At 51.4% G+C, this 21,191-nt stretch overlaps 1 protein-coding gene across 1 annotated transcript; it reads right to left on the reverse strand.

Moving 5' to 3' along the window:
- Positions 1-924: 924 nt before the first annotated feature.
- SPINK2 (serine peptidase inhibitor Kazal type 2) lies at positions 925-6,889 on the reverse strand. The gene is made up of 4 exons (XM_040967338.1): positions 6,779-6,889; positions 6,226-6,269; positions 2,635-2,744; positions 925-1,164 (listed from the first exon to the last, which is right to left on the reverse strand). The coding sequence occupies exons 1-4, from the start codon at positions 6,831-6,833 to the stop codon at positions 1,119-1,121; spliced, it is 255 nt and encodes an 84-aa protein (XP_040823272.1). The 5' UTR covers positions 6,834-6,889; the 3' UTR covers positions 925-1,118.
- Positions 6,890-21,191: the final 14,302 nt, after the last annotated feature.

Genomic DNA, 21,191 nt, shown 5'->3' on the forward strand with positions numbered 1-21,191 from the left:
TGACCCTGGTCCTGTGCCGCTGAGCCCTTGTTCTCTCTCCCTCACCCAGAACAACCCCACCCTCCCATACCCCCCAGTGCCCCCCCTCACCCTGCAGAGAGAAGCTGGCTGTTCTGATCCGTTCTAATCCTCAGCTGTCCAGATCCCGTCAGCCCCCTGCCCAGGAGCTCTGAATGAGCCCTCAGGTTTCAACCCTGAAAGCACCTGCTGAGGCTGGGAGCCTGGGCCTGCCTCCTCTCTGTCCTGCCTCCTCTCCCCTTCTGTTACCAGCAGGACTAACATCAGTTCTGAGGGCCTGAGACCCCTGGTCCAGTGCAGCAGGCTGAGAGTCACCTACCCAGTATCCGCCCAGGATCGGGGCAGCCCTTGTTCCCTCTGCAGGAACCCCCAGCTCCTCACCCTTGCTGCAAAGGCCAGCGAATGAGAGGGAGGGGAGGAAGGGTTGTCCCCAGATAGGTGCTGTGGGGTCCAGTGACTGTGTGGGGTTAGGGGCCCGTGAATGACAGCAGGTACAAGGAGAGCTGAGCCTCCTTCTGCTTCTGGAATGAGCAAAGTGAAAGCCCCAGGGGACGGTGACCCTCCACCCGCCAACACAAATACGCAAGATGGATGGGGCAATGTCTACCATCACGGACAGGAAGGTAAGTCCAGAGGGAGGCCGGAGTAGCAAACCTGCCAGACCATGCCGCCTCCTCCTGGCCGCTTGTCTCCCCAATCCCTCCTTGTCACAGCACAGCGATCACAAATCACCATGCTCTGACCTCCTTCACGGCTGCCCCCTTTGTGCCTCAGTCTCCACTTCTCAGGAGCGCCCTGAGCCTCACACAGCACACTCTACCCTTGGAGCATTCACTCTACCCCAAGGGGATGCAGCTCGGCCTCGCCCATAGCAACAATGGCATTTTCAACCAAAAGCTGAACTCGATGCTGGTTTTATTACAATAGTAATGCACTAAAGGGGCAAAGGAGCTTTCTCTGAGTGGCCATTGCTACATGGGGCTCTCACCCACATGTCCTCCCGGAACATGCGAGCTAGCGACCTCAGAAGGGGGCAGGGATGAGCTCCAGGTGGCGGGCACAGGAGGTGGGGCGGCCCCCTTCTCCTCTGAACTGGTCCATCAGCATGGCTCACTCCGGATGATTTTGATGTCGTGGCCGTCTTCCCTGCAAGTTGAACAACCACAACAACGCAATCACTACCCACTGCGCTGCAGCCAGCTGACCACCTGCTATCAAGAACATTCACCCTGGGAGCTGGCACGGCGGTGCAAGAAGTCACCTGCAGCTTGTGACTGGTCCAAGACCATGCCACTCCACTTCAGATCTGGATCCCTGCTAACGCATCCTAGGAGGAGGAACAGGAGGGCTCGGGTGCTTGGGCCCCTGTGGTCCACATGGAAGACCCAGTCTGAACTCTGCACTCTGGGAACAGAACCAGAGGATAAAAGATCTCTCTCTCTCTCTCTCACTAACCTCTCTGAATTTCAAATTCATTCATTAATTTCAAATCTCATGCCAAGGTAGGCAATGGGGCAAGCATGCCAACTGCTGGTGCATTGGTTCAAGTCCCACCTGGCTGCCAGCTAACGCACACTCTGGGAGGCAGTGGGTGGTAACTTCAGTCTTCCTGTGTGCCACTCAAGGAGATCTGCTGAGTGCCTGGTGCCTGACTTCAGCCTGGCCAAGCACCAGCTATTGCTGGCATTTGGGGACTGAACCATAAGATGTTAGAGCTCTCTCTCTATCTTAAAAAAAAAAAAAAAAGGAGAAAAGGGCCCAGCATGACAGCCTAGTGGCTAAAGTCCTTGCCTAAAATGCACCAGGATGCCATATGGGCACAGTTCATATCCCACTTCCCTTCCAGCTCCCTGCATGTGGGGCCTGGGAAAGCAGTTGAGGATGGCCCAAAGCCTTGGAACCCTGCACCTGCCTGGGAGGCCTGGAAGATGCTTCGGGTTCCTGGCTTTGGATTGACTCAGCACCAACCGTTGCGGCCATTTAGGGAATAAACCAGTGGATGGAACGTCTTTCTCTCTGTTTCTCCTTCACTCTGTAAATCTGACTTTCCAATAAAAATAAATAAGTAAATGTTTAAAAAGAAAACAAACAAAAAAATGGGACCGTCACATTTCTCCCTTCCTGCCACTCCTCCCCTAAGCCGAGGGCTCCTAACCCAGAGACTGACTCAGTGACCTCTGGGTGACTCACTCCATGACGTCAGAGGCGTCTGGGTGCAGACTGAGGGTGAGAAAGGACTCTATTGCACAAGGCAGCACTCTGCAGGGGCAATCGGCATCGCCCAAGCGGTGTGCTCTGGGCAGGGCGTGGGGTCCAGCCCACTCGCCACTCGGGATTCTGCTAGTCAGGAGGGACCAGGCGGGTAGCTCAGCTCATCACGCCCCTTCTGACCCAGAAGATGCCCTGCTCTGCAGAGCTCAGCTACTCTGTTTGCGGAGAGTCCTGCCACTTGCTGGTGTGGTCTGCCACTCACGGTCACCAGCCTCACTCCCCAGCTCTGACCTGCGAACCGCAGCTTTGTGAATGTCAGTGTGAGGATGGAGAGCTGACAGCCACTGCCGAGTCACATCGTACACGGCCCCTAAGGAAGGAAAGGCCAGGCCAAATGCAGGTTACCTGATTTTCATACACAGGGTGCATTCGTTGGGGTAAGTGGACATGTCGCTCCCACACACGGGGTCAAAGTCTCTGGGGCAGCCGGGTAACTTGTACTGCGCACAGTTGGGCTGGGAAAGAAAGAGAGAGACAAATTGGAGCAGGAGTGGAACCACACAAAAACACCTGAGAGGGGATGACGCCTAGTGTGTACGGGCCTTCTTACAACACCTTCACAGGTCTATTTCTTGCCAAAAAGATAATTCTAATGCAAAAACTCAGGTTTCTTAGAATGCTTCAACTGACCATGAGTCCTATGCGCTACCACAGTTAAGATAGCATCCATAACATGATAGCCTAACATGATAGTATAGCGGTTAAGGTCCTCACCTTGAATGTGCCGGGATCCCATAAGGGCGCCAATTCTAATCCTAGCAGCCCTGCTCCTATCCAGCTCCCTGCTTGTGGCCTGGCAAAGAAGTCAAGGACGGCCCAAAGCTTTGGACCCAGCACCTGTGTGGGAGACCCGGAAGAAGCTCCTGGCTTCAGACTACAGTGCACAGAATTCCACTTAAAAAAAAAAGTTTAAATATATGGCCTGTTTCTTACACAAGCACACACAAACATATTTGAAAAGCATTTGAGGAGGGGTGGGTGCTGTGACACAGCATATTAAGCTGCTACTTGGGCTGCCCACATCCTAAGTCAACAGAGCCAGGATCCAGGAGCTCACTCCTCAGCCAGCTTCCTGCCAGCGGACAGCCTAGCAAGCAGCAAGGAACTGCTCAGTGCTTTACCCACGTGGGCAGACCTGGTTTGAGTTCCTGGCTCTCAGCTGTGTCCTAGCCTGTCAGGGGCATTGAGGAGTGAACCAGTGAACTGGAGATCTCTCGCTGTCTCGCTCGCTCGCTCACTTTCTCTCTTTCTGCCTTTTATTCTTGTCTTTTAAAAGATTTATTTATTTTTTTATTTGAAAGGCAGATTTAAAGAAAGGAGAGAGTTCACTTGCTGGTTCACTCCCCAAATGGTCACATTGGCTGGATCCAAAGTCAGCAGTTTCCTTGCAGTCACCCCTGTGGGTGCAGGGGTCCACTTGACCATCCTCTGCTGCTTGCCCAGGACACAAGCAGGGAGCTGGATGGGAAGTGGAGCAGCTGGGACACAAACCAGAACCAGTATGTGTGTGATTCTGGCACTACAGGTGGAAGATTACCTGATGAGCCACCAAACTAGTGCCTCTGACTTTGAAATAAATAAAAACAAATAAATTCAACTTATAAAACACTTTTTAAATCTTCTTCAATCTCATGTTAAACACATAAGTATTTTCCTTAATGATAAAACAACTGATTATTCCTGTATATGATCAAAACCAAGTCAAGATGTCCCCTCATCTCTCCTACTCAATATTGTACTGAAGCTTCTCACCAGGATAATTGGGCAAGAAAAATCAAAAAAGGAAAGACTTGGAAAAAAGCAAAACTGTATTCAAAACTAGCAATCTTGTTATTTCTAAGGAATCTCCCGCCACCCCTGGGGCCGCAGGGGGACTTAGAATAAGCAAATTCAACAAAGTTGTAGTATGCAAAGTTGATACATAAAACTAACTCTATTCTATACATTGGCAATGAGTAATCAATTTCACCACATAATTCCATTCACACAGGCAAAAAATGGAATAAATATTTAGGAATAAACCCTGACAGAGGAAGACCTGCATGCTGAAAACCACAGAACACTGCTTGGAGACATCCATGCATGGATAGAACACTTCTGGAACACATGGTCCCTGGCCCCCAGACTGACCAACAGGTGCAAAGCAACCTTAGCCAGGAGTCTGGCAGGCAGCCAAAGCTGACAAACTCATCATGACCCTCAGGTGCAAAAGACAGGGGGCAGTGTGACAAACGGAGAGCCAGAGTGGCAAGATGTACCAGGCCCTGTTTTCAGAGCTACCTTGAGTGTGGCACTGTGATCTGAGTAGTGGGCCCCCAGCCATGAGGCAGCAGCAGAAGGGACAGGTGGAAAGGCAGGATGTGTTTAGAATGGATTACTCAGGAGAGAGATTCAAGGTTTGCCCAGGACATGCCCTGGACTGACTGGGGCATCAGCAACGAGCTTGGGAAAGACAAGTTGGGGACTTCTTGACTACCCTGGGTCAGGGGGAAAGCAAAGCAAGAGTGGTAGCTACAGCAGAGGCAGGAAAAAACACAAATCTTCTGTGGGAGTCACACTTGCTGTAGCCGTGTCAACACTGCGCTGGCCTAGCACACCTGATCACACCCAACTGGGTCTGTGCCCTCGTGCCTTGCACCCTGGGCGCTCGCCTTTGCTCTTCTGCAAGAGAAAATCGAACACAAGGAAACTGGGGTGTGGGACCAAGAAATCCCACAGGGCAAAGACAGATGACGTCTCCGACACGATGGAGCACATGTTGGGGCTTTGGGAGGCAGGAGAGGACAAGGTGAGCCAACCAATCAGCGGTGGGATGCGGTAGTGAGGAGCGCTGAGACTGTGGTCACAAGGGCTAGAACCGCACAATGGTTCTACAACGTCCCAGTGACAGCAGCCTCACAGCATGACGGAAGCACAAGCAAGTTACTACAACAACGTGTCTGGAACGGAGCAGGACAATGGGCTTCCACACACTCACTGCCATGGAAACAGCGGCAACAAACAGCAATGGAAAGGACAAACGGGGCCCACCTACAGAGTGCAGGAGCATCCATGCACTCACTGCCATGCTAACTGTGGCAACGAAGATAGGGAGGTGTTCAATGAAAACACAGACAAACATCAGGTCTACCTATTTTGACAGAAGACCCAGGGAACCAAGCCCTCCTGCCACAGGTGCCCTACCAGCCCAGCACCTGCTCTCACTTGACCCGCTGACTAGCTCACCTAACAATGGCTTCCCCCAAGATCACCGAGAGAACCAAGACTCACCACACACTCACCTAAACCATCACCAGACCATCCATGGGGACTTTCCAAAGCCCATGCAGAATGGAACTCAAAGACAGCCTTGGGCTTGGTGCTGTGGCCAGGGCTAACCAAGCCTGCCCTGGAAGGTGCCACTTGTAGTCACCACTGCCCACTCCCCATCCCACCCAACTTGCTGCTGTTGGACCACAAAGCTACTGGACGATGGCCCATGTGCTTAGAGGTCCAGGCTCCTGGCCTAGACCGCACCCAGCCTGGCTCCCTCTAGCCATTTGACCAGTGTACAAGCCAAAGCAAGAACAATTCCCATTCATATTCTCTCTCTCTCTTTCTGTCTTTTCCTCCTCCTCCTCCATTTCCTCCTACTCCTCTCTCTTGTTCTTCCTCTCTGACTGCCTTTTGAATAAATCTTCCTGTAAAAGGCTCAGCAAATGCAGATATTGCAAAGAGGGAAGGGGCAAGGCAAGGAAGCATGGACCAAAGGAAAACAGAGAGGTGGGGAAGGGAGGGAGGGCAGGTGGAGGACAGGGGGACAGAGAGGGAAGTGAGGCAGAGCCAGCCTAGCTCCCATAATCAAGAGTCCCACGTGGCCGCTCAGACCCTCCCAGAGAAGAAAAGAGTTTGGCTTGCTTGCATGTGTGGTGGTCCCACTCAGGGCTTGCTACTTACAGTTCTGTATTCTGAAGGCTGATCAAATGGACTGTTCACAGAGGCTGAAGGAGGAAGACAGAGATAACTTACAGAATGCCACCGCCTGATGACAAGTCCTGTCCCTTTGTGTGTCTTTGGGTGCCTTCTGCAACTACCTTACTGCCAGTCTCAGCTTCTCCCCTGGACCTAACCAGGGGTCCCCAAGCTCAGCTGTGCCTGGCTGGGTCTTGGGCCTTGGTGACCAGCCTGCTCAGAAGACACCCTGTGGCCACCACCCAGGCTAGTCCTAGTCTCAGGGACAGTGGCTCTGAACGCACCACCAGAGGGCAGCAGCTGGCACGCTTTAGGACCCAGCAGGGTTCAGGCTGGGTCCTCCTAGGAGCCGCCCCCTCGCCCTTTCTCCCTCCTCCTTGGAGGAACCGCTGGGGAACCGCCAGTAACGGGCACGTGGGACCGGTGTCTTGGGCCTCCGGGAGCCGGGACCAACCAGCACCCTGCCACACGCCCCCCGCCCCGCCTTGGCGTCGCCTCTGTGCCGTTAGTGGCGGTGCTGCCCATCGGTGACCCCCACCTGAGAAGACTCCGGCCAACAACGACAACATCAATGGCAGCGTCGCCAGGGCCATCCTCCCCGAGTCGTCGTTGGCCACTTGAACCAAGTGGACCGCCAGACCTCGCGACGCTCTCGGGCCAGGGGGCCGGACGGTGGGCGGGGCTGGGCGGGGAGGGACTGGGCGTGGCTGGAAAGGAGCAGGTGTGGATGCGAAGGCAGATGGGTGATGGGCTCTGGGGGAGATGGGCTCCAGGTGTGGACGGGCTCCGGGGGAGAGGGGAGAGAAGCAGAATGCAGAGCAGCCAACTCTGAGGTGCAGGTAACAAATGCTCCTAGGACCTTGGAAGAGTATGCCCTGGGTGGACAATGCTGGACAGCCACTGGCCCTGGAATTGTGTGAGGCTGTTGGCTGGCACCAAGCTGCTCTTGCCAGGGCAAAGGACCATGATTGAGGCACTGGTGCAGGGACCAGTGAGTGGCTGGCGTTGTGGTGCAGCACAGTAACCTGCAGCTTGGGGTGCCCATGTCCTGCAGTAGAGTGCCTGGCTACTGCTCCAGCTTCCTGCTGATGCACACCCTGGAAGACATGAGGTGATGGCGCAAATATCTGGGCTCCTGTGACCCATGTGGGAGACTCAGAGAGGCTCCTGGCTCCTGGCTTTACTGTGGCAGACATTTTAGGATTGAACCAGTGAATGGATGACCTCTCCTGTTTTCTTCTCTCCCTGCCTCTTTCATTTAAGGAAGCTGAAAACCATCCACCTGCATGTGCAATAGTGACTACGGACGGGGAGGGGTGCTGGGAAGGGTTTGATAATGGCACTAAAGCTCGGGTAGGCGAAGGGCTGAGATCGGGGGCTCCACGCACGGTGGGGCGTCTCCAGCTCACACTCACCTGCTACTCAGCCAGTGGAGAAGTAGGAGGGAGAGGAGCAGACGCTCCAAACGTGCAGGACAAGGTCACGGAATGCCGCTCACCCTGACCTGGCAGAGCTCAGTGCAGACCTTGTGTTTCAGAGTGAAATCCCTGTGAGAATAAAAGTCATGGAAAGTAGAACACGGACTCCAGTGTCAAATGTGAACTTGAAACTTTCAGAAGAAAAGCGTGGGAGCCTAAGCAGAGTGTCCTCAGAATTGACTTTAAAAATGTATAATTCATTGCAAGAAAAATGACTACATTGGACCTCATCAAAAACTTTTTAAAAATTTGTTACAAAGCATATTGTTAAAAAAAAAAAGTTTGACTGAGACAAAATACATGTGAGCCACCAATCCAAGCAAAGAGTTGTGTGTCAGATATATAAAGAGACCCCAGAACTCCAGTGGGAGAAACAATACGATGAGAAAATTAGCAAAAGAAATAGCTGTGCCTGATGCAGTAGCCTATTGGTTTATTTTCACAACCTTGCATACGCTAGGATCCCATACATGCACCTGTTGATATCCTGACTGCTCCACTTCCCATCCAGCGCTCTGCTTGTGGCCTGGGAAAGCAGTCAAGGGCGGCCCAAAGCCTTGGGACCCTGCACCCATGTGGGAAATCCCGAAGAGGCTCTGAGCTCCTGGCTTCTGATTGACTCAGTTCCACCCATTGTGGCCACTTGGGGAGTGAAGCAACGGATGGAATGTCTTTCTCTTTGTCTTTCCTTCTCTCTGTAAATCTGCCATCCCAATAAAAAAATAAATAAAGCTTTTTTTTTTTAAGAAATAGATAATCATTTCCCCGGAGAGCAGCTGCAGATGGCAGCATCATCGGCCCTGGAGAAGTCAGAGGAAGCACAGTGTGAGAGCCTCACGTACCAGGTAGGAGGGCTAAAATTAAACAAACAACAAAGCCTGATAACACCAAACGCTTGCCAGAACGGGGAGACACCGTGTTGCTTGGTGGAACTGTCAAGTGGTGCAGCAGCTCTGTAACTTGCTTACAAGCTGGGCAGGCAAGCACCCTAGGGCTCCTTAACCCCACTCTTGGGCCCTTCTGCCAACAGGTTGAAAAATTTTTGTTGTCCCAACAATGTATCCAGAATGCTTCGAGCAGTCTTATTTGTAATAGCCAGGAATTGGCCACAGTAAGTGTGGCCTTGGTGGAGTGTTGGTTCAGTTGTGGTCTATTGCTAACCCAAAGTGCGGCTTGGTAATGACAGGGGAGCAGCTGGCACAGGCAGCGTGCGTCCTGCCTGTAGGGGGCGCTGTGCTGGGATTCCCACATCTCATCTCCACATGGACTTTCTTTTAAAAAGATTTCTTTATTGTTATGGGCAGATATACAGACAAAAGGAGAGACAAACACGTCTGTCCACTGACCACTGTCTAAATGGCCACAATGGCCGGAGCAATCCAAAGCCAGAGGCCAGGAGCTTCTTCCAGGTCTCCCATGGGGGTCAGGGTCCCAAGGCTTTGGGCCGTCCTCTGCAACTTCCCCACATCACAAGAATGGAGCTATATGGGAAGTGCAGCAGCCAGGGTGTGCACAGGCACACACATGCGATCCCAGCACTTGCAAGAGGAGAATTAGCCCACTGAGCCATTGCACCAGGCCCAAAATTAATACTCTTTTTATATACTGAGTTCTGGTCTCATGTTCCTGTCCCCGCTGTTTTTAACCTCCTCTCTGCGTATTCCTAGGTGTACCCATGACTAGCTTTTCATTTTGAAAATACTCGTTTTTGCACATTTTAAAGGAAGAGAGAGTTCTTCCCTCTACTGGTTTATTCCCAAGTCCTGCCACAGCTGGAGCTGCACCAGGCAGAAGCCAGGAGCCTGGAACTCCATCCAGGTCTCCCAGCTTGGTGGCACGGACTCGGGCATTTGAACCATCACCTGGTGCGCCGCAGGGCGCACATTACCAGGAACCTGGACTGGATGTGGTGGGCTGACTCATTCCTGGGGTCTCCAACCGACAATCTGTGCAGTGTCCCCAGGGGCATCATCATCGGCTGTGCCGTGACACTCCTAGTTTTCACAATCCATGCACAACTACAAAACCCAGAGCCCAACAGGTCATGTGTTCTTTTGATAGAGGGATTCCTGCCACGTTTCAGTGTAGTCATAGAACTTTGTCACCTCCTTGGCTGAGAACTGTCCACACCCTCCCATAGGCGAAGCAGTGAGGCTGAATGTGGTGGTGTCTGCTGCCATCTAATGGAGACACACCGACATAACCAGCACCTCATTCACTGTGAGCATGGCTTTGGTTTAACCATCATGTTACCTCAACAGGAACCTGTGAATCAGACATGGATATTCCGATTTACATCACTGTCTTTTTTTTTTTTAATTTCCTTATTTTATTGGAAAAGCAGATTTACAGAGAGAAGGAGAAATAGTTGGAAAGATCTGTCCGCTGGTTCATTCCCCAAGTAGCCAAAACAGTTGGAGCTGAGCCAATCCAAAGCCAGGAGCCCAGGAGCTTCTGCTGAGTCTCCCATGCTGAGGCAGGGTCCCAAGGCTTTGGGCCATCCTTGACTGCTCTCCCAGGACACAGCAGGGAGTTGGAAGGGAAGTGGAGCAGCCGGGATATGAATCAGGGTCCATATGGTTGTCAGTTTGGGAAGTGAAACATTTGACAATCTCTGTCTTTCAAATAAATTGATGAATTTAAAGTATTAAAATAGAATAAATACAGTATCTGAGCCAGGCTCATACTCCAGCCATTTCACATCCTTTGGTCTCGTTGCATCCTCTCACTGGCCTCACTATGTAGCCCCTGACTGTTTGGAGAACACGCTGCAGATGAGTAGTGCACTGCCAGCAAGCCCTTCATCTTGGAATGCTCTTTCCTTAGCGTTCAGCGTCCAGATGGGTTGGAGGTGACAACTGCAAACAGAATTCCACTTGTGTGGTGGCCAGTGGCACATGGACCCTGTGTTTCATAGATTTCTAATAATCAAGTTGAAGACCCCAAAGGAGCAGGAGAAGTGTGGAGTAACAGGGGACTGAGTCCCACAGCTGGGCAAATCTGCAGATGCCAAGGAGTTTGATGGCTCAAGCACTGACCAGCGAACCTGCTCCTGGTGTTGCAACATTGGCTATCCTGAGCGCGCAGCTCCCTCTGCTGGTGCATCGCGGGTAAGCAGTGTGCCCACGGTTCCCAGAAAGATGCTGTCACTTCCATTTCTGAATGCTCCCGGGAGGTTCTGGTCCGTTACCGGCTGGGAAGAGAACACACCTGTTCGCATCCCTTGGAGGCACTGTTCTGCCTTTCTTCGTGTTTCCACACCAGACCACACGTGAACTTGCATGTCCAGACTCCCGGGGACTTTGAGTACAGGACCTCTTCAGCTGTCATGGACATGGGCTTGCACTGCTGTACACCTAGGATTTTTTTGTTAAAAGGGTATTTTTTATTAAATAGTAAAAATACAGATTCTTATGTGAAAAGCCCAAGAAGCTGCATTTGTCCTTTTTTTAAAAAAAAAAAGATTTATTTTTATTATTTTTTCATCGGAAAGGCGGATATACAGAGAGGAGAGACAGAGAGGAAGATCTTCCGTCCAATGATTCACTCCCCAAGTGAGCGCAATGGCCGATGCTATACCGATCCGAAGCCAGGAGCCTCTTCCGGATCTCCCACACGGGTGCAGGGTCCCAAAGCTTTGGGCTGTCCTTGACTGCTTTCCCAGGCCACAAGCAGGGAGCTGGAAGGGAAGCGGGGCTGCCGGGATTAGAACCTGCGCCCATATGGGATTCTGGCGCGTTCAAGGCAAGGACCTTAACCACTGCGCCACTGTGCCGGGCCCCTGCATTTGTTCTTGATCTGTTTCTTTGCGAGAGAAAGCGGCTAACAGACAGAAAATGGTTGACACAGATCTGCCACCTGCTAGTCCACTCCCTGAGTGCCAAGTAATGGCCCCAGCACCAATGTGGGGAGCCAAGGGCTCCGCTCAGGTTTCCTGAGCACACAGGCTGACAACTGCCATGTCCAGGTCATTGCTGGCAGGAAGCTGGCATAAGCAGACCATTGAGAAACTTCCACCCAGGCACTTCTCCGTAGGAGGCGGGGGTCCCAACGGCTCTGAACACCCTCCCAGCCACCTCAGAGATGCTGAGTGAACAGGTGCTGTGGGGTAGGCAGCTAGTTCACGGTCACCACTTCTGCTCACCCATCATCTCCTGGAACCTGAGGAGAGCAGTATTTGCACTATTGTGTAATTACTCTCCTCACAAGCCCCCGAAGGCTCATGATGGGCAGTGGCTCTCTCTCTTGATTGCGTGCTTCCATCACGACTCTTGGCCTCTCAGCACCTGCTTGCTCTCTGGCTTCCTGCAGACAGTCTCTGAGGACAGGTAACCCCTGAGCATGGCCCCTGTGTGTCTGTATTCCTCACACTCTGTTCACTGCTTGAGTGGGACAGTAAAGATGTTAATGCTTATAGTGAGGTAGGCAGCTAGTTCAGGATCACGACCTTGGAAGTCACTGCCCCACAACCCCTGGGTGTTCCCTCCTGCCCACCTGTGACTCTATCTTCTGAGAGGGGTGATATTGCATTGTGTGTAGCCACTGCCCTCTAAAGGCCCCATGATAGGGAGAGGCTCACTCTCTTGGTCTCCTGCTTCCTGTTGCTCTGGCACCCTGACTCTTGGCCTCCCCAGCACCTCTGAGGACAGGTGTCCCCTGAGCATGGCCCCTGTGTGTCTTTAGACCTCACCCTCTGTTCACTGCTTGGGTGGGACAGTGAAGATAGCAGTGCTAAGATGCTTTGTATTTCTAATGTGTGTACTATCAGCAGTTCCAGGAGGGGTGAGGCCTAGCAGTGATGGAATGTGGGCAGAGAAGCCAGGGAAAGGTGAATGTCTGCAGCTTTGTGAGTATGTCCAGGTTATTCGTTGCATGTCTCTTAGGATAGATAACTTATATTGTTGGGGAAGCTGGGCATAGGTCTTCAGCTTAATGGACTTCAGGGTAATGAGTATCTGTTCCTCTCGGGGTTACGATTGACTGGATTGCCATATGGACTTGTGATTTGCTATTTCTAGTGGGCCCTGTTATCACCAAGCTTGGTTAATAAAGACTCCCTAATAAATCTTAGACATGTCTGGCGTGATCTCACTCACACCCCGCAACATGCTAAGATGCTTTGTATTTCTAATTTCTGACCATTTGTTCCTCTTAGGGTTTCAATTCAGGCTGCATTGCCATATGGACTTGTCATTTGCTCATTTCTAGTGGGCCCTGTTATCACCAAGTTTGGTAAATAAAGACTCTGATACACATCGTTTTTCGGCATGATCTCACTTGAACCCCACAACACAGGCAGGAGGTGGAAGATCTCTTCCATTCACTCAGACAATACCCCCAAGCCCTGTAACTCAGGCTTTCAAAATAAAGAAATAGAGCTGTTTATGATCACAATGCCCTGAACAGGGTGAGCCACTGGGAGGACTCACTTCTTGGATTTCTGTGTGTGTAGGGGGCGGGGGGGGGGGGGGGTGCCTGGTCACGGAGGCTTCACACACAGGCTGAGTTGGGGAACCAGCTGGCCACTCTGGGCACAAGGATCAGAGCCTGAGGGAAAAACTGCCAGGAGAAGTAGGCGGGGCCTCCATGCAGGACCCTGAGCTGCCCAGAGCCCCCAGCCCCACTACTGTAGGCTGCAGTGCCCTGGTCTGGGGCAGGCTGATCACCACTGGTGACAACTGGATTTGGCCAGGGAAGGACAGTTTTTAATTTGAAAGACTGAGAGACACAAAGAGTGCAAGAGAGGTCCCCTCAGTACTTCACTGAGGACACCGGGAGCGCCGAACTCCCTCCTCCCAGCAGGAGCACCTGCTCCGATCTCCCTGGGTATGCATTTGCAGGAGGCAGATGGGAGGCACAGCAGGGCTTCTAACCCGGGCACCACGGTGTGGAATGCTGGCACCCCAGGTGGGGGTAACTTCCTCACTGTGTCACCCTTTTTGACTGCTCACCCTTTTTGACTTTTGAAGAAACGTTGATTGACAAGAAACCACGGGAGCTTGGTTGAAGAGCCAAAGGTGGAGTGGAGAAGGCTTGCCGCCTTGGGCTGTAATTAGCCACAGCCCAAGGACACCTGGCAGTGGGGGCGGGCCTGCATTCTCAGGGGAGACTGTGGCGGTAGGGCGGGAACCAGGGGGTGGTAAACACGCCTTCCAGAAATTCCACCCCAATCCTTCTAAAAGGCATTCAAAACCGCTCTTCCCAATCTGCTCCACCACTCCCTGGGCTGCTCTGAACATTCTTGAAAGGGATGAAGGGCAATTTGTGTTAATTACTGTCCCTTTGTCTCACTAATATGCAGATACTACTGGCACTTATTCCCAATCTTCGCCCAGCAGGGACAGTGCCCTCAGGGGCTCAGAGCCAGTGGCCCCTTGAAGGAAGACTCTGGAATATATAGGAACTTCCTGACCCAGAGCCTCCCCCCACACACACACACTGTTACTCCTTGCCAGGGCAGTCTAGGCCATCTTGGAGTGGCCTTGGCCACAGACAGGGAGCCCGTTCCTTCTCAGGCAGTGCCTGGACCTGCAGCTCCTCACCACATGGCCATGAATAGCAACTGCTCCAATCCATCCATTTCTGTCACCTTAATAAGTAAGGCCCAAGCACCTCACGCAAGTGGTTTTTATTTTTTCAAGACTGGTTTATTTGATACATCACCAACTCACTCCCAAATTTTTGCAATGGCGAGGGAGGAAGCCTGAAACTACATCCAGGTCTCCCAAGGTCTTAGGTCATCCTCTGCTGTGTCTCCAGGCATGCTAGCAGGGAGTTGGATCAGAAGTGGAGCCCCCAGGACTCGAACTCGTATCTATATGGGATGCTGGCATCAAAAGTGGCTGCACCACAACACTGGTCTCAAAAAATGGTTTTAAAAACCTTTCTGAGTCCTTGCAACCTCCCTGCCTGAAGCTGCTGCCTCCACTTGAGCCAGCCTGGCAGCCCAGCTTCTAGAAGCCCATCTCGGCCTCCCACAGCTGCTCACAGCCAGCCAAGTCTTGGTCTTTCCAGGAGCAAGTCTGCTTCACTTCTCCAAAGGCACACCCAGCACTAATGAATGACTTCTTTCTCCTCATCCCCATGGGTAGGTTTGAAAGCATGACCTCATTCCTACTGTTCATTCAGAAAATATGCACTAGGGCCTACTGTGCCCCTTGGAGGCTTCCTAAGGCACTAAGAATTCCAACTACGGCATCTTGGAGAAGTTGCCTGGAAAGCTCCTAGGGAGGCCATCCCAGGTGGGAAGTTGACATGTCCAGCTGACAGCCAGGGGAAGGTGTGGGGACAGAAGGGTTCAGGTTTCCAACTTAGACAGAAGGGAAGGAGGGACAGGATATAAGTAAAATTTAGTGGAGAAGATTTCTTGGCTGTGCTGGAAAATGAGGAGGTCTGGGATCCACCCTTGATGTGGTCTTGGGTGGAGTTTTCCAGGACATGCTGGGGAGTTGTAGACATTTAGCAGCTTCCCATTTTCTGGTCTCTTTAGGTCTCAGGCGAGTCACTGACATCAGGTGTCTGAGCAGTCAGAAGTGTCAGCTGCAATGATGTAAATGAAATGACCTCATGGGCTGTGAGTGATACAGGGATGTGGTCATAGCCACCCTCATGAATGGTTTCTATGGCAACAGTTCTAGGAGGATCAGCTGTGCTAAAATAGGAATTCAGGGCCTGGCACTATGGCCTAGTGCCTAAATCCTTGCCTTGCATGTACAGGGATCCCACGTGAGTGCCAGATCATGGCCTGCTTGCTCCACCTCGCTCCCAGCTCTCTGCTCATACCCTGGGAAAGCAGTAGAGAATGACCCAAAGCCACGGGACCCTACGCCCACATGAGAAACTTTGAAGAAGCTTCTGGCTCCTGGCTTCGAATTGGCTCAGCTCTGGTTGTTGAAGCCATTTATAGAGTAAATCGGCAAATGGAAGATTTTCCTTGCTATCTCTCCTTCTCTTTGTAAATCTGCCTTTCCAATAAAAATAAATACATCTTTTTAAACAATAAATATTATTTTAAGAAATTAGATGCCAATGATGTTACAAAAATAGAGGCAAAAAATAAAACCCCTACTTCTCTAATTTGCATGGAACTGCAAAAATTCTAAATGACCAAAGTAATCCTGAACAAAGAGAACAAAACCATGGGAGACACTGCCTCACTTCAACCTACGCTCCGGGGTGAGGTCCTGGAGCAGTGGTTCAAGTGCATCCCGCATCCAGGGCTTGGGATGGAGTCCAGGCTCTCACTATTTCATACCCTGGAAGGCAGTGTTAGGGTCCGGTTTTGTCCGCCCCCACCCCCAGAAAAGACAAAGAGCCTCACTGGTAACACAAAAGCAAGCAGAGCTTATTGTGCCAGTATGCTGGGGTAAGACCATTCTTGGGGCACGCAGGACTGAGGGTCTCCCCCACAGATTCCTTTAGTACCCTGTTTCCAGAGGGGATGAGCCTGCTGGCCACCACCCAGCTTCCCAGCCTCCCAGCTTGCAAGAGACAGATGGGCAGGGATTCTAAGAAGTTCTGATTTATTGGGGAAATTCAATTTCTTATATAGGGTAAGGGATAGCCTCAGGCTGGGAATTTCAGGAATTCCAGGAGGGGAGAAACTAGGAGCTAATTACTAGGAGAATGACTGGGGAAGCCACCTCCCATAGATCTGGGTAGGTGAGCGAGATGGCCCTGGCCAGTCAGTATTTCCTTGGAGCTACGTGACTCCTGCTCTGGTTCACGCCCAGGGTTCTGCCCTTGGCCACCATCTTGCCCACCAGTGACCTGGAGTGACCTTAGTCGCCATCTTATTGACTTAGTGACCTCTTTGCCCCTGAGCCCCACGCAGGCCTGCCAAGGAGGGGCCGGATCCCGAACAGAGAAAGGCCACTGATTCTATAGGCCTCTCTTGGGTATTACATACATCATAGCCCACACAAATCCAAACACAGCAAATCAAGTTAAAGGGTAACACATTATCCAATCAAAGTAACACACTTCAAACACATCATGGCCATGGGTTCTGGGTATCATTAGCTCATCCTATTTCCTGGAACCGGACAACTGCCCTGCCACCCGGTGGATTCCATAGATAGGGCTCGTGGCACTGGTCACTACAGATAGCGCTGGTGACACTGGTCAGTGGCCCTGACTCATCCTGCCCAGGGTGGACTCCCCCACCAGCCCTGGCTTATCCTAACTGAGCAAAGCAGCAGCTTCTTGGCACCAAGGGGCCTGACAGCCTGGCCTAGCATCTACTGTTCTAACACTAACATTATACTGACTAAGAGCAGCAGGTGAGCCTTCACTTCCTTGGATCCCTGCCACTGGTAAGAGAGACTCCGACTGAGTTCCTGCCTCTTGGCTACAACCCAGTGTAGACCCAGCTGGGATTTGGAAATGGAATCAACAAATCGAGTTCCCCAGGGCCCAGCAAGGTGGCCTAGTGGCTAAAGTCCTTGCCTTGAAGGCACCAGGATCCACTATGGGCGCCCGTTCTAATCCCAGCATCCCCACTTCCCATCCAGCTCCCTGCTTGTGGCCTGGGAAAGCAGTGGAGGACAGCCCAAAGCCTTGGGACCCTGCACCTGCGTGGGAGACCCAGAAGAGGTTCCTGGATCCTGGTTTAAGATCGGCGCAGCACCGGCCTTTGTGGCCACTTGGGAAGTGAATCATAGGAAAGAAGATCTTCCGAGTTCCCTGTCTTGATCAGTTTCTCTTTCTGCCTCTCAAATCTCAAATAAATATGAACAATTTTATCATAGATGATGCTAGAATTTTACCTTAATTCTTTTTTTTAAGATTTATTTATTTTTATTGTAAAGTCAGATTATACAGAGAAAAGAGACAGAGAGGAAGATCTTCCATCCGATGATTCACTGCCCAAGTGACCACAACAGCCTGTGCTGTGTCGATCCGAAGCCAGGAACCAGGAACCAACTCCTGGTCTTCCATGTGGGTGCAGGGTCCCAAGGCTTTGGGCTGTTCTCGACTGTTTTCCCAGGTCACAAGCAGGGAGCTGGATGGGAAGTGGGGATGCTGGGATTAGAACGGGTGCCCATAGTGGATCCTGGTGCCTTCAAGGTGAGGACTTTAGCTGCTAGGCTATTTAGCCGAGCCCTTTGCCTTAATTCTTAAGATTGTTGTATCTCCCACTCCAGGTCTTGCTCTTTGGCTTAATTCTTCATTCTAATGATGTTGCATATTTCCAGCTCCACTACAGAATAAAATTCAGGAAGGTAGCAAGCAGTTGCAGCTGTTTCACAGACTTGGGTCCTGGCAGAGGAAAAGAGAGAAAAAGAGATTTCAGTTGGATGCTGGCTGTTGGCTCTTTCCATCCTTGGGGTGTTTGCCTTGACCAAATCAGAAGGAAAATTTTTCCAGTCTCAAATCAAGTGCCAAAATTATTCTAGGAGCTCCTGCCTTCATCTGTCAGTTTCCTTCTCCCCTGGAGGCATGGTCAGGGCAGCCAGACCTGCGCAGTCAGAAGAGGAGCCAGTGTTGATTATTGGCCCAGACACAGCTACTTTACAAAAACCTGCTGGGCTGCGGTGATAAGGGCCTGGAAACACCGGCGAGCTGGTGCTGAGCTCTGGCTGTGCCGGCGGCTCACAGAGCTACCCAGGAATTCATCAGCTCCAGGCACTTCTTGGGAAAAACAAGAGCAAGGACTGAGACCCCAAGGCCCGCGTTCCTCTCTAGCTCATGGCCCAGGTTCTTCAATTCCATTTTTCTTACCTGCTCTGGTCTTGTCAGTGATAGGGCGTTTGGACCAGGTGCACCTTGGCCTCACACCAACTCTGTCTCTTGCTAGTTGTGGGACCACAGCGGATCCAGTTAGCCCCCTGGGACAGAGGGTCAGACAGGCAGGAATTACACTCTTCCTCACAGCGTTGAAGTGCGGCACGGGGAGGCCGAGTGTTGGGGCACAGCGTCCCGCCCGGTCCTGCAAGTCCAGCAGTTCCTCCTAGGCTTCCATTTCCCTCCACTGGCTCCAGTTATCTGTGGCCAAATGAGACCTTAAATACTAAATGGAAAGATTCAGGAATAAGCAATTTGAAAGTGTTCTGAGTCCCAGGATGAGATCTCACACCCTAGCCAGGATGTGACTCACCCCCTGGTCCAGCGTGTCCATGCTATGTACGTTACCCACCAGTGAGAGACTAGCTGCCCTGTTGGATCCACCCTCCTCTCAGTGCCTATGTTAGCTAACCTTCACACAGCAGCCAGACCCAACGCCAGAGGGCCTGTGAGCTCCAGCGCACTTCATCTTGCTGCCTGGACACTGTGCCATCTCACCTTATCAGAAGTGTCATTGATTCAGTATAATAGACACGTGGAGAGAATACATTTGGCAATAACAGTCACACGGTTAGAGAGCCTGCACATGTGCCCTGCGCGGCAGCTGAGCAGCTCAGGTCCTCGCCTTGCACATGCCAGGATCCCCTATGGCTGCCCACTCTAATCCCGGCAGCCACAGTTCCTGTCCAGCTCCCTGCCTGTGGCCTGGGAAAGCAGTTGAGGACAGCCCAAAGCCTGGGGACCCTGCACCTATGTGGAGGACCCAGAAGGGGCTCCAGACTTTTGGCTTTGGATCAACTCAGTTCTGGCTGTTGTGGCCACTTGGGGAATGAAACAACAGACAGAAGATCTTCCTCTCTGTCTCTCCTCCTCTGTGTATGTCTGACTTTACCTTAAAAAAATACAAATCTAAAAAAAAGAAAAGAAAAGAAAGAAAGAAAGGGCCTGTACCTTCAGAGAACACATTGCAAATCAAAGCCTTGCTTAGCTGTGATGAAAATATTCCAACTTGTCACAGTCTTGTAAAGCAATTGAGATACAACCTTTTTGTTGTTGTTGTTAAATCAAATTCAAATGTGTCTTTTCTTGCCTCTCACCAGAGAGCATACTCATCAGAGGCAGCTCTCATGGGTAGAGAATGGTTCCGTTAGGGGTGGGCACAGACAGTTCTCTGTAAAGCATGCTTGTCCAGAGTTTACAAACATAACTAGTATAATTTGTTTAGTACTGCTTGTATTTCTCAAACATCAAAACAGGCCACTATACAGCGGTGAATGGCTTTGCCTCAAACTCTTCATTTGTGGCAACAGGGCCCATTGACTAGCCGTAGTAGCTAAGTGACTTGGGAGACTTGCTCACGTGCAGGCATTTGGAGGGGGCAGTGGTGAGGGTGCTGCTGGGACACCACCGTCCTAGACCAGAGGGTCTCCATTCCAGGCCCAGCTCTGCTCCCAGCTCTAGCTTCTTGCGGATGTGCAACCTGTAAGGCAGGAGGTGCTAGCAGAAAGCCTATGGGGAAGGGAGAAGAGAGAGAGAGAGAATGAGAATCTTCTTTCTGCTGGTTCACGTTGCAAATGACTGTAGCAGCCATGTGCAGTCTAGGCTATAGCTTAAAACCAGGAACTCTCCAAGTCCAATAGGTGACAGCGACCCAATTGCTTGACCCATCCTCTGCTACTTCCCAGGCGCATTAGCAGGGAGCTGGAGCAGAAGTAGAGTCACCAGGACTCAAATCAATGCTGATATGGGATCTTTTTTTTAAAGATATATCTATTTTCTTTTTTTGTTTTAAGATTCATTTATTTTTATTACAAAGACAGATATACAGAGAGGAGGAGAGACAGAGAGGAAGATCTTCCATCCAATGATTCACTGCCCAAGTGAGCGCAACGGCCAATGCTGTGTCAATCCGAAGCCAGGAACCAGGAACCTCCTCCCGGTCTTCCACGTGGGTGCAGGGTCCCAAGGCTTTGGGCTGTCCTCAACTGTTTCCCAGGCCACAGGCAGGGAGCTGGATGGGAAGTGGAGCTGCTGGGATTAGAATGAGCGCCCATATGGGACCCTGGTGCCTTCAAAATGAGGACTTTAGCCAATAGACCACCGTGCCGGGGCCCAAGATTTACCTATTTTCTATTGGAAATGCAGATTTACAGAAAGGAGGAGAGACAGAGAGGAAGGTCTTCATTAGCTGGTTCACTCCCTGTGTAGCCACAATGGCCAGAGCTGAGCTGATCTGAAGCCAGAAGCTTCTTCTGGGTCTCCCACACGCAGGTGCAGGATCCCAAGGCCTTGGGCTGTCCTTGACTGCTTTTCCAGGCCATAAAGCAGGGAACTGAATGGGAAATGGAGCAGCTGGGACATGAATCAGTGCCCATATGGGATCCCAACAGTGGCAAGGCAAGGATTTAGCCACTATGCTGTTGTGTCAGGCCCTGACACGGAATCTTGACGTCACAAGCAGCAGCCTAACAGGCTGAGCCACAGCACTAGCCCTGCACTGAATGGTGAACGCAAAAAAAAAAAAAAAAAAAAAAAAAAAGACATGGTAAAGAATCAAGTAATCGAGAGCATACTAATGTCTCCTTTCTCCCTACCTCCAACTGTCTGAATTCCCTTCTTTCCCCTAACTAATCAAACAGAACCCCCGGCACAGGTGTTGTGGCAGGGTGTCAGGCCTCCACTTGGGAC

Source organism: Ochotona curzoniae, unplaced genomic scaffold, assembly GCF_017591425.1.
Source record: "Ochotona curzoniae isolate NIBS_2020 unplaced genomic scaffold, NIBS_Ocur_1.0 scaffold_4506, whole genome shotgun sequence".
NCBI lineage: Eukaryota > Metazoa > Chordata > Mammalia > Lagomorpha > Ochotonidae > Ochotona > Ochotona curzoniae.

Excerpts from the sequence above, each read along its gene's own strand:
- SPINK2 (XM_040967338.1), bottom strand. The coding sequence starts at position 6,833 with ATGGCCCTGGCGACGCTGCCATTGATGTTGTCGTTGTTGGCCGGAGTC. Across the intron at positions 2,745-6,225 it reads AGCCTTCAGAATACAGAACT|CCCAACTGTGCGCAGTACAA; the intron begins GTAAGTAGCAAG and ends TTTCTTTCCCAG. Across the intron at positions 1,165-2,634 it reads ACCCTGTGTATGAAAATCAG|GGAAGACGGCCACGACATCA; the intron begins GTAACCTGCATT and ends TTCAACTTGCAG.